At 59.0% G+C, this 12,369-nt stretch overlaps 1 protein-coding gene across 1 annotated transcript in view; it reads left to right on the top strand.

Moving 5' to 3' along the window:
• The window catches only part of TNS3 (tensin 3), a 138,556-nt gene that overhangs the window by 9,552 nt on the left and 116,635 nt on the right, over positions 1 to 12,369 (top strand). The window contains exon 3 of the mRNA XM_041753243.1: positions 10,888 to 10,925. Coding sequence (XP_041609177.1) covers positions 10,888 to 10,925 — 38 coding nt within the window. The remainder of the gene's footprint in view (positions 1 to 10,887; positions 10,926 to 12,369) is intronic.

Genomic DNA, 12,369 nt, shown 5'->3' with positions numbered 1-12,369 from the left:
CCTCTTGCCGGGAAGGGGCCGGAGGGTGGGGGTAGCTGGTGTGGCTGCTCCTCCGGAGGCCCCGCGCCCTCCCTCCCTGACCCCGGTGTCTCTGTCTCCTTTTCTGGGCATGCGGGCCCCCTCCCTTCTCCCGGAACGGGCTGGGGGCCTCCCCCTCCCCTGGCCCCCGAGAGCTGCCGCCGGGGCTGGAGGGGTCGTGCATGCGGGACTCGGTGCTCCTGCTGGAGGGGTCGCTGTGCTGGCTCCAGGCCTCGAGTGGGCACCCGGTGACAGCGTCAGGCGAAGAGGGCCTGTGAGGGACGTGTCTCCTGGGGACCGACTCGTCAGCGTGGAGGTGTCTCCCTGTGGACGTGCGGGGGCAGGGTGTGCGCATGCTGCTCCCAGGGCCGGGTTCGGGAGCCGGGCAGGGTCATGCGGGTGTAGACAGGGCCCGGCAGGGTCGTGCGGGTGTCCGTGATTGGCTACTCAGGGGAGCGGTGGCCTTTCCGTGGTTCTGTTCAGCGCCCCTGACAGCGCGTCGTCAGGTCTGTTCCTTCCGTCACGGCAGCGTGGAGACCGCGAAGGAGAGCCCCGGGAGCTTTGTCTCCTGCGAGTCATACGCGTCACGTGCCTCTGCGTGCGGAGCCTGTGTGGGCCCCAGAGACCAGGAGGCCGCCCGGTACACACGGCGTCTAAGCAGTCACGCGCCCGCGTCGTGAGGCTGTGGGGGAAGGGGGAAGGCTGGAGAAGCAGGAGGGACGCGGGCGCCGCGTGGGGACGGTGGAGCCAGGCTGCCAGGCTTCGGGCTCTGCCTGTCTGTGCTCGAATTTTCCTCTAGCGAATAATGGCTTCCACGGAGCACAGCGAGTGGTGACTGGCTCAGGAAGGTGTGCAGTAGGGACGCCCGGGTGGCTCAGCGGTGGAGCGTCTGCCCTCAGCCCAAGGCGTGACCCCGGGGTCCCGGGATCGAGTCCCGCGTCGGGCTCCCTACAGGGAGCCTGCTTCTCCCTCTGCCTGGGTCCCTGCTTCTCCCTTCTCTGTCTCATGGGAAAATAAATCTTAAATAAAAAAATAAAGTGTCTAGTAGTGTTGGTGATGGTGATGAAGGTGATGAAGGCGATGCTGCTGCTGATTGTGGTGGCTGATGGCAGTGATACGATGGTGATGGTGGAGGTGGTGGTGATGGTGGTGGTGCTGGAGAGGATGATGCTGAGGTCGGCGGTAAGGTGCGTGTAATGATGATCATGGTGACGGTGATGCTGTGGTCACGCCGATTATGGTGGTGATGACAGTTACCTTGATGGTGGTGACATCGGTGATGACAGTAATAATAATGCTGGTGTTGATGATGATGGTGCTGGTGACCTTGATGGCATCGGTGATAATGCTGATCGTAAAAATGATCATTGCGATGATGGTGGTGATGATGGTGATGATGAAGATGTTGATGATGGTGAGAACGATGACGGTGGTGGTATTGATGGTGATGATGGTGGTGATGGTAGCGTTGGTGGCGACGATGATGGTGAGGATGACAGTGGTGGCCCCGGGGGTGGTGTTGGTGATAATGGTGGCTGTGGTGGTCCTGTTGGTGATACGGTGACAGTAGGGAAGGGCAGGCATGTATTCTGGGACTCAGGTTCCTATTTTTACTGTTCCCTTTCTGGCTCATTCTTTTTTTTTTTTTTTTTGAATTTTTATTTATTTATGATAGTCACAGAGAGAGAGAGAGAGAGGCAAAGACACAGGCAGAGACGCGGGACCCGATCCCGGGTCTCCAGGATCGCGCCCCGGGCCAAAGGCAGGCGCCAAACTGCTGTGCCACCCAGGGATCCCTTTCTGGCTCATTCTTGACCTTCAAGTCCCTTCCTTGACGTTCCACCTCCTGTCTTACCTCGTGTTCTGTATGTGACAGTAGAAGGAAAAGCTTCATTTTCACGAAGCTGGGACACTTGCACACAGAGGCTTTCTTATCTCTGATTCTGGAACCTCCCAGGAGAAGGCACAGATGGCAGTGGGGTGGGGATGGGGTTTCGTGTCTGGCTGTGGCTCCCTCAGCTCCCCCGAGCCCCACTGATGCCACCTCAGCTCTGCGCCCTCGCCTCTGCTTAGGCTCTGGTACACGTCGCTCCGCCAGGAACCCTCGGGTGGTCGCAAGTGGTTCGGCTGTCACTGATGGTGCTTTCGTGAGCCCGACCTGGTCATACTTTGCATGAGGCAGTGGAAGGCTGCGGCGCAGGACCTTGGAGTTCTGGTCCTGATGGGTGTAGACAAATCTACAAATCTGTGAGTTCTGGGGATTTTGCCCTGAGAGGGAGATGAATCCAGGAGGGGCAGGGTCAGGCCCAGCGGAAGTGCTCCCTGGAAAGGCTTTGCCCGAATCGCATCACGGACTAGGAGAGAACAGCCTGGAAGGGAAGCGAGCCAGGGAATGAGGGCAGGAGGCCGAGGAGGGGGAGGAGGCCGGAGGGCGGAGGCACCGGGGCTTTGCCAAGGCTGCTTGGGTGACGGCTCTTCCCGGGTAGAAAACAAATGTACTTTAGGCACCGGCTAGAGTGAGACAAGACAGCTCTGAGCTGCGTGTAAGGACGTCACGCCGTGGGGGGGCACCCCGTCCCCGGGGCCGTCAGGGCCACAGTCTGAGGGGTGCCCTGTCCTGGGGCCTTCAGGGCCGTGGTGGCCTCTGCGACGGCTCATGCAGGCCAGGCCATGGGCAGGCACGCGAGCTGAGCACCTGCCTCGGGCCACACGTGAGGCGACTGGCGGCTGGTGGGGCTGGTGGGGCGGGGCCTGCCCGCGAGGCCCGGGTCCCGAGGCTCCGCAGACGTTGGCGGCCCAGCGCCCGAGATGGCAGGAAGCAACGTCGGAGCGTCGGGCCGGTGCTTGGGCCGTGCTGGGGCCCCAGGCTCAGACACCCGTGACCAGGAGCCCGGCGCGTGGCATGCAGACGGCGGCCGCGGCCCGCACGTGTGTGTCTTCGAGGCCGGGAGATGCCCGCGGGGCTTCGTGGAGCGTGAGGCGGGACCGGCGCCCACCCCGCACCCACGGCTCGGGTGCCTCACCCCCTCCCGGAGCTCGGCAGCGTCGGTCTCTGCGACCCGTCGACGGCTGAGAAGCAGCACATGCTTTGACTGTGGGCTCCCATTCCGCAGCGGTTAGCGGAGGGCGGCCTGCGAGCGGGCACCGAGGCTCCGGTGCTGCCCCCGTCCTGAGCTGGACCTTCAGGTCTTTGCTCGCTCAGAAGCTCAAGGCACCGGAGCACGGGGGGCGCAGTGAGCGGAGCGCCTGGCCCGCTCCCCGCCGGGTCACGGCCTTGGGGCCGTGAGGTCGAGCTCTGCATTGGGCTGCACGCTCCGCGCGGAGTCCGCTCGGGGTTTGGCTTCCTGTGTCCCCGCTCAGCGTGTGGCACTCCCTCTTCTCCTCAGATAATAAATACATCTTTAAGAAAATCAGATTATTCATTATCTTTTCTTCTTGAGTTCTCATTCTGTCTTACAAGCACTTGGCATCTCACCGTTCCATCCGGCCGCGTACTTGCCAGCCGTTGACGGACTCTGGCCTGCAGGTGTCGGGGGGCAGTTTCTTACCGTTCCGCATTCTGCACTGCAAGCCTCCTGGTTGTTTGTCTGATTCTTTCGTCTGTGGAGTATTTTCATTTATTTACTTATTCATTTATTTATCTGAGACGAAGAGAGAGCACAAGTGGGGGGACAGCAGAGGCAGAGGGAGCAGCAGGCAGGGAGCTCGACTCGGGACTCGATCCCAGGACCCTGAGGTCACGACCTGAGCCAGAGGCAGACGCTCCCCCGCTGACCCCCAGGCGCCCTGTGGAGTGTTTGTCTCGGGAAAGTTCTCAGGTGCGGCTTGTTCAAATCTACCATCATCTCATTTAATCTCTGTTGGCTTGTCATTTGAGGATGTCCTGCGTATTTTATTCTAATATTTCTTCTGCTTTTCCAGTTCTGACCCAGTCTCATGGTTGATTTGTTCTGGAGTTGGTGCTATTTCTGTTACTTTTCATGACTTAGCTGGTTTTCCCCGCGAGATGTACTGCGGGGTCCACCCTTGCGGAGCCGAGTTGAGGTGACTCCGTCCTGCCCGGCGTTCTCACGTGGGGATGAGCCCGTTGGTCACATCTGTTTTGACAGAGTTGTTTTGTGCTGTATGGAGCTTCACGTCTCTTCGCTTGCCTACTGCAAGCGTTATCCCGTAGTAGATTTTTAGAAATCATAGTGTTTCCGTAGCTGCCCAGTATTTTATGTACAGACACACACTTTTTAAGAATTGCTTTGGCAGGTTCTTTTCTTCAGGGCAGAATGGAATCTTTGGTATCAGGCTGTTCTGCTTCTCAGTCTGTACAACGAGAAGCGTGAGGCTGCCGTGTGTGTATCTACGTGTATGTTTTGTGCTTTTGTTAGTTGTGACTTAGTGGAGGGGCTGGATTCTCCCATCTGCTTCTGTATTCAGCCTGTTTCCACCTTATACTAGGCCGGGTTCTCCAGAGAAACAGAACCCATGGGATTTGTCATAAGGCGTCGGACTCATGTGGTTAAGGAGGTTGTGGGTGCTCCAGATCGGCTGGTGGCAAGCTGGAGAAGTGGAGTAAATTCCAGCCCAAGTCTGAGTCCAGAAGCAGGAGAGGACTGATGTCCTGGGTCAAGGGAAGTTGGGCGGAGAGAATTCTTCCTCTGCACTTCATTTTGTTTAGGTCCTCACCTGATTAGACGAGGCCCACCCTGGCCAGGGAGGACAATCTGCTTCCCTTGCTTGAAGATTCAGATTCAGCTCTGAAGCTCATCCAGACGTACCCACACACATCCAGAATCACATCCGACCAGACCTCGGGGCATCTCATGACCTGGTCAAGTCGACACATATGATGAACCATCAGAAACATGCTGTTTTGGTTCAAGTATCTGAGGAAAATCCAGCTTCATGCAGTAGGTATTTGAAAAAGGCGGTGTTTTGATGACCTTTGCAGATTATGGTGGGTATTCTTTTCTGACACCAAACCAAAACTCAAGCGATGCTTCTTAAAGCTTAGTTTTGGTGTGGGATCTGGAGCCGTGTCGACGCGCTTTCCCTGCTCTGCTCCACTAAGGTCCATTAGCCGGTCTGGCACTTGGAGTACATCTTCTGGCCGGGCGTGACCCTGGGACGTCCTGTGTCGGTCATTTGGAAAATACCGGTTCAACGGGTTCAGCAGATTTTTCTCGGTGTTAATACATTTATCCTAAAATACCAAGAAAACTCCCTTATTTGTTCTGACATATCAGTGTCCGCTGTATCAGAAAAGTGTCAGGAGTTGTCGGGCCCATGGGGATGGATACGTGTCTCCCCAGATTCCAATTTTCACTTGAAATCTCAAATTTTGTCATTGGCCGAACGCTGCCAGTTGTTTTCCTCACTGACAGGCACCCTTTGTCCATCTGTGAGTCTGAATAGCTGTGCATTGTCTGCTGGAGTTCTTTCAGCCGGGAGCCGTGTTCCCTGGGAAGGCCGCCAGCTCAGCCGCCGGCCCTCAGCCACGCGAGTGCTCCGCTGCACAGAGAAGTGCTCCATGTGCACGTCCCGCCTGGTCACGTGGAAGGGCGGGAATGCGAGGAGTGAGCACGGATAAGTGGTGGGCGGTGAGCCCCGTGCCCCACGGACAGCGGGGCGTCCTGCAGGCACTCTGCAGTGTGCTGAGTACGTGATGGTTCTTGGGAAACGTTCCGTGTCTTCCGCTACGTGTGCTGTCCCCCTGGGCGATTGTGCTGGGGTGCGGAGGTGGCGGGTGTGTGGAGGCTGGTGGGGTGTGATCCAGGGGCACCCACGTTGTGCTGTGAGGGCGTTTGTGCTGGGGGGGCTGGGGGTGACGCGGGCGCAGGGCTAACGTGGAAGCAGGACGGGCGTCGCAGTGGACTGGGAGTTTGGCCTTGGGTGGAGGATTCCAGCCTTGCCGTTCGCTGGGTGCTTGGCGCCCGGCAGCGAGGGACGTTGTGATGCAGAGGAGCAAGGAGGAGGCGGGTAAGGAACAGAGTTGGTGCGTTTCCGGGGCGTCTTCAGAGACTCGGGCTGAGTATTGGTGGTAGAAGCGGGCACGTGCAGTGCGTCCGAGGAGCTCCCAGCCGGCGCTGTCCTGCACTGTGTGTTCTGCTAAGCCCCTGGCCACCTGTGTCACAGGTGGGGAAACCGAGTCCAGCGTGTGGGGCCTCCATCCTTCAGCTCAGAGGACGTGCTAATGATTTTAACAGGAAATTGGACAAGGGCTGTGATGGAGCAAAAGGTAATGGGAGTAACGAGGCAAGTGTGTGTTGTTGTTTTTTAATGAAAGGGACGTTTTTGCACTTAGGGTCGATGGAATTCTTTTCATTTTCATGTAAGCGAGTGAAAGTAATGAGATTCTGGGGAAACTGCAATGAACATGTTTGTGTGATGCACGCATTTGGTGCCATCCACACGTAGAGCCATCAGGACTGGTCTTTGGAGGCAGAGTCATGGCCTTACATGGTGACGGGCCCAGAAATGCTGAGATTAGCATGTTTATCCTCATCTGGGAACAGAGCGTAGAGTCTCTTTGTATTAAAACCTGCACAGATTCCACTCTTCGCGGGGACTGCTGCTGTTTTTTAAAATTATGTTTTTTAACACAGTAATTCAGGACCGTTCGTACAGTTGAATGTTCCCTCAAATTTATAAAAGTCCAGTGTTAGGAACAAATACCATATAAAACCTTAGACTCCACTGAAAAACTCTTAGAACTAATAAATGAATTCGGTAAAGTCGCAGGATATGAGACCAACGTACAAAAATCCGTTGCATTTCTGGACGCTAGCGGTGAACTGTCTGAAAGAGAGATTAAGGATGGAATCTCATTTCCAGTGGCATCAAAAACAGTAAAATACTTAGGAATAAGTTTGGCCTATAAGGTGAAAGACCTGTACTCTGGAAACTGTAGGACATTGATGAAAGAAATCGAAGAGCACACAAATAAATGCAAAGATAGCCCATGGTCCTGGATTGAAAGAATTGATATCGTTAAAAAATCCATACTGCAATCTGCAGATTGAACACAATCTCTATCAAAATTCCAATGGCGTTTCTTGCAGAAATAGAAACAGCCCTAAAATTCACCTGAGACTACAAAAGACCCCAAATAGCCAAAGCGATCTTCAGAAGGAACGGAGCTGGAGGCATTACGCTCCCTGATTTCGGACCATATTGCAAAGCCGTAGTGATGGGAACAGTGTGGCGCTGACGTCGAAATAGGCACAGTGACCCGTGGAGCACATCGGGAGCCTGGAAGTAAGCCCGCGTGTGCATCGTCTTTGACAAGGATGCCAGGGACATCCACCGGGGAAGGACAACCGGTTCCACGAGCCATGCTGGGAAGATGGGTAATGACATGCAGAAGAGTGACGCTGCACTTGGGTCTCAACCACTCAAAAAAGTTAAGCTGAATCAGAGACTTAAGTGTAGGACCTGACCCCATAAAATGACTAGAACACAGACGAGAATCTCCTTGATGTTGGTCTTTGCAGCGATTTCCTGGGCATGACAGCAACAGCAGACGTCAACCAGTGGCACTACATCCACCTCGAAAGCTTCCGCACAGCCGAAGACGCGGTCAAGAAAACGGGTAGGCAGCCCACAGGATGGGAGAGGCTCTTGCACGTCATGTCTGATGAGGGATCAGTATCCAAAATATACAAGGAACTCCCACAGCTCCGTAGCAGACAACCACATAACGGGGTTAAGAAACGGGCAGAGGAACTAAATAAGCACTTTCCCAAAGACGTCTGGATGCCCAACAGGCACGTGACAAGATGCTCGGCGTCGCTCATCATCAAGGAAACGCAAACTACAGTGAGTTGTCGTCCCACACTTGTTCGAGCGACTGTCGTGGAAAAGGTAAGAGGTAACAGGTGTCGGCGACGATATGCAGAAAGGGTAGCCCTGGGCGGTGTTGCTGGGGATGCCGACGGGGCGGCTGCTCTGGAGGACAGTGTGGCGGTTCCTCGAAACGGAAGACCTGGACTTTCTCATCATCTCGCAGTCCCACTTCTGGGTTTTTATCCGAAGGAATGAGATGGTTATCTCGGAGGGACATCTGTACTCTCGCTCGCGAAGTCCTCATTCCCGACAGCCGCGGTACGGAGGCAACCTGAGTGTCCGCTGGCGGACAGACGGGTAAAGGACGTGCCGTGCCGTCTGTAAACGACGGAAAATCGTTCAGCCGATCGCGTAAAGGGGAAACCGCACTGTTTGCAACAGCGTGGACGAACCCGGAGAGTCCGCTAAGTGAAATACGCCCGAAAAAGACGAGCCCTTTATGGTGTCACTTGCATGCGAAATCTTAGAAAACCCCCAGATACCTCAAAGTCCAGTGAAAGGGGATAGAGTGGGGGTTGCCGGGGTTGGGCGTGCGGAGATGGGGAGACGCGGGTCTGGGCGCAGACCTGCAGGGGCGAGGTGAGCGAGCCGGGACCTACTGAGCGGCGGTGCGTGGGGCCTGGCTGGCCGCTTGGGGTTTGCTGAGAGGGTGGGTCTGGGCTTCTCTCCCTCGCGCGCAGCCACGGGAGCGCGATGGGTAATTAACGTGACTGCGGCAAAGAGCTCACAATGTAGACACGCGTCCGGCCATCGTGTTCTACACCTTCCACGCCTGCAATTTTCCCAATTACAGCCCCGGAAAGCCGGGAGCAGACAATGAAGCGGGAGCCGCAGGCGGGGAGGGCGGGCGGCCCGGGCGTGTGCGGTGTGGGGCTCGCGGCCGGGTAGGGGGCCCCCGCCCTGTGCGCCGGCTTCTGCGAGCGCCCCCCGGGCGACCTGAGGGGTCGTGGGCAGTAAACCTGCTCTGCGGCGCAGGTGACGTCCCCCGGGCCCGTGCGGTGGAAGGTGTTGTGGGTGCAGCTGACGCGCGGTGGGCGCTCCGTGGGGCGCTCCGTGGGGTCGGTGCCGGTCCCGTTCCCGCCACTGCTCTGGTTGGCTGTGACGGACGACAAAGGCCGCCGCGGACTGAGGTGCACCGGGACGAGTGCCGGGGGGTGGGGAAGGCAGGCCAGGGCCTCCAGGACGCAGGCGCCCAGCCTTGGGGGAGCGATGGAGGGCTCCGGGCGGAGCGCTGGCTGCCGCCTTCCTCCTGGCACGAGAACCGCACGTCCGCTTGGCCCACGAGGCGTGTGTGCACTTCCAGGAGGAGCCACCGAGCAGGCCGGGCTCATGGTTCCCCCGAGGCCGCTCTTTGGGGAAACCCCAGGGGATGCCCTAAGACTTTGGGAGTCGCCTGCCGATGTCCCGGAAACAACAGGTCCACCTCGTGGGTCTCCACCGCAGTGCTCGGGTTGGCGCCGCGTCGCTGTGATCGGTTGACCCTCGTGAATACGACGACTTTACCCGACGAAGCCCAAGTCGTGGGACAAATCTGCCCTGTGCGTGTCCCCGCGCCTGTCACGCTGCCCTGGCCGGACCCCTTTCGGGGTTGAGCTGGCCCGTTGCAGCAAGTACGTCTGCGTGTGGCCAATGACCCCAGCGGCGGTTAGGACCGTGCCATGGCAGCGGCATCTGCCCTTCGTCCCTGCTTCTGCGGGACGGGAATCCGGGGCCCACGTAGCCGGGCGGTGTGTCCCACCAGTCACCCGGGGCCTCCTGGAGGGTGATGGCCACAGAATTCATGCCGCCGGCCCTGGCTGCGGCTGGACCCCGGCCCTGCTCGGGGTGTGCGCACAGAGCATCCTTTGGGGCCGGGGGGCTCCTACCTGCATTTCTGCTGATTCTTGCTCACCCAGAAGCCCAGGCCTCTGAGCAAGTCCCCGTGACCTCGGGACGTCCTACCAGCCTCCAGCCCCCGCTGGGCTCCCTGCCGCGTTCCCGGTCTGGCGCGAAGCCCCTTTTATCCCAAAGGCAAGTCTGTCTTGGTTAGAGCCTCTCCCATCGCCTTCGCGCCGAGTCCCTGCGTCTCTGTGAATAACTCGCGAGCCTCAGAGGCATAGAGACCATCAGGAGAGAGATCTCGCAGAGATAACGCCCGGCAGCTCGGTTCTGGCGTCCAGTGGCCCCCGCCGGCAGCCCAGTGACTTTGCTGTACCCTCGTCTGTGTGAGGGCGCTTTGAGGTGCTGAGCAGGTCAGGGCCCGGCCCCACGCCCCCACCGGGGCCTCATTCTCCCAGGACCCCACACACCTGTGTAGGTTGACATCGTGCTTGTCGTGTCACCCCGGCTCCCTTGATGGCATCGTGGTCAGGCGGGGAGGGGAAGCAGAGGCGTGGAGCGTGCCCGTGCAGGGCTGTCCCCTGCCCTCCCTATGTCCCCGCCTCCCGGTCCTGCTGTTTCCGCCTGGCATCTGGGGCCTCCTCCGCCTGGCACCCAGGGCCTACTCCACCTGGCATCTGGGGCCTCCTCCACCTGGCATCTGGGGCCTCCTCCGCCTGGCACCCAGGGCCTCCTCCATCAGTGGCCACAGCCTCCTGGGGGCAGGCCTGGGAAATCCCCATTGGTTCTGGCCCCAGGGCTGCGTGTTTGGGGCCTCCGGGCTCAGCGCTCACATGACGGCCCCGGCGGGAGGATTCCCCTGCTGGAATGTGGACATGGACTTCTTGGGACTGTTGTTCCCAGGCCACGCGGAAGTGCGGTGCGTGCGGCACTCAGCGGGCAGCTCTGTCGCCGACTGGAAGGCGGTCGCCAGCCCTGATGCTGGGGGGGCTCTTCGGGGTTTCCCACCCCCGTTCAGGGACAAGCTCTCATTCCCAGGCGCACACGGAGGCCGTGTGGCCGTCCTCCCGGGGTCCTTGCCCCCTACCCCCCGCCCTCCGCTGCGTGTGGCACCGCGTCCCGAGGGTCTCCAGCGGCGGGCGGGGTTTGCAGGGGTGAGACCAGTTGCTGCCGAGTCCGCTCGACACCGACTCCTTCTTTCTCCTTCTCTTGCAGCCTGCAAGTACTGCTGCCACAGGAGATGTGAAGCCAAGGTAAGGGCCGCCCACCCCCCCTCCCCGGCCTCCGCGGGATGGCAGGGGCGCACAGGGCGGGCGCCTTGGCCTGCGGCCACAGCGCGGGACCCGCAAGAGAAGGCTGCTAGATGCTGTGATAGGACGTATAGGTTTCATCTCAGCCGTAAGCTGAGGAGCCGTGGACTCTGCTCCGAATTGTAGAAACGCTCAAGAATTCGGTTGCAGATAAGAATTGGGTTGCAGATAAGAGTTCGGGACTTGGCCCGGCCACGCCAGCGCCCTGCGCCCCCCCCCAGCAGGTGACCCCTTCTCTCTCGTGATTACGTTGTTGTGTCGGGCTGGGCTGGGGTAGGAGGAGGGGTTAGGGCGCGTGCCTGGCCTTGAGGACTGGGGGCCTCCTCTTAGGGTTGCTGTTCTTGGGGTGCTTGGGGTTGTCAGGCTGTCATGGAGGTCAGCGCCCTGAGCTGGCGATAGACACCCTGGTTTTTGGAGGGGCTAAATCGCCCAGTGCCCCTGGAAGCTCTGGAGGCCTGGGGTGCTTGGGGTTTAGGACTTTGACGGGTGGGGCCGTGGGGGGCCCGGAGGTGGCAGGTGGGCAGCTATGGGCGGCCCAGCAAGGAGGCCTGGTTTTCTGCCCGGAGCTCCGTGCCTGCGCGTCCCGCATTTTCCGGGACTGCATGCGTTACCCCCTCCGACCAGCCGTCCCTGCCTTGGTGGGAGCCCGTCCCATGTCCCGCAGGCCGCCCCCGTGGGTGGAGGCCCAGGGAGATGGGGTTTTAGAGTCTTGGGACTTTGCTGCCGCTGTGCACCCCCGGGTCAGCTGCTGCTGATGATTTCCACCTGGCGCCAGGCCGAGCAGAAGGGGCGTGCGCTGGAGGCAGGCAGCGTGAGTGGTGGCTGGCTCCTCATGGTGAGCTCCGCGTGGGGACCAGAGGTCCCGAGTCCCCCCACGCTCCCCACCACACACACGTGCACACACAGTGCACACACGCACGCACACCTCACACCTACGCCGGGGGCACACACACATGCACAGTTCTCGCCCATGCAGGAGCACATGCACACCCGTGCACATATGCGTGCGCACATACAACTCACACCATTTACACCCACGCGCTTTTCACACAGACGCACACGAGCACATGTACACTCGTGCACAGTTGACAGCCCTGTGGGAGTGCACACGTGCACACACACGCACAGTTCACACTCATGCGGGAGCACACACACGCGCGCCTGCACACACATGCAAAACTCACGCATCTGGGAGCACAGCATATACCCACATGCGTGCATGCACACGCACAGTTCGGTTTATACTCACAGCTGACACATGCACAGACATGCACAGGGACGCACGTGCATTCCCATGCACACACACGTATACACAGAGCTGGAGCTACAGGCTGGCCCTATGCGTGTTTTCAAGAAAGAGGTGGAATGACTTATCTTTTTGAACTTT

The sequence above is a fragment of the Vulpes lagopus genome, chromosome 4, assembly GCF_018345385.1.
Source record: "Vulpes lagopus strain Blue_001 chromosome 4, ASM1834538v1, whole genome shotgun sequence".
Lineage (NCBI taxonomy): Eukaryota > Metazoa > Chordata > Mammalia > Carnivora > Canidae > Vulpes > Vulpes lagopus.
This window is presented reverse-complemented; position numbering and strand designations above follow the sequence as displayed.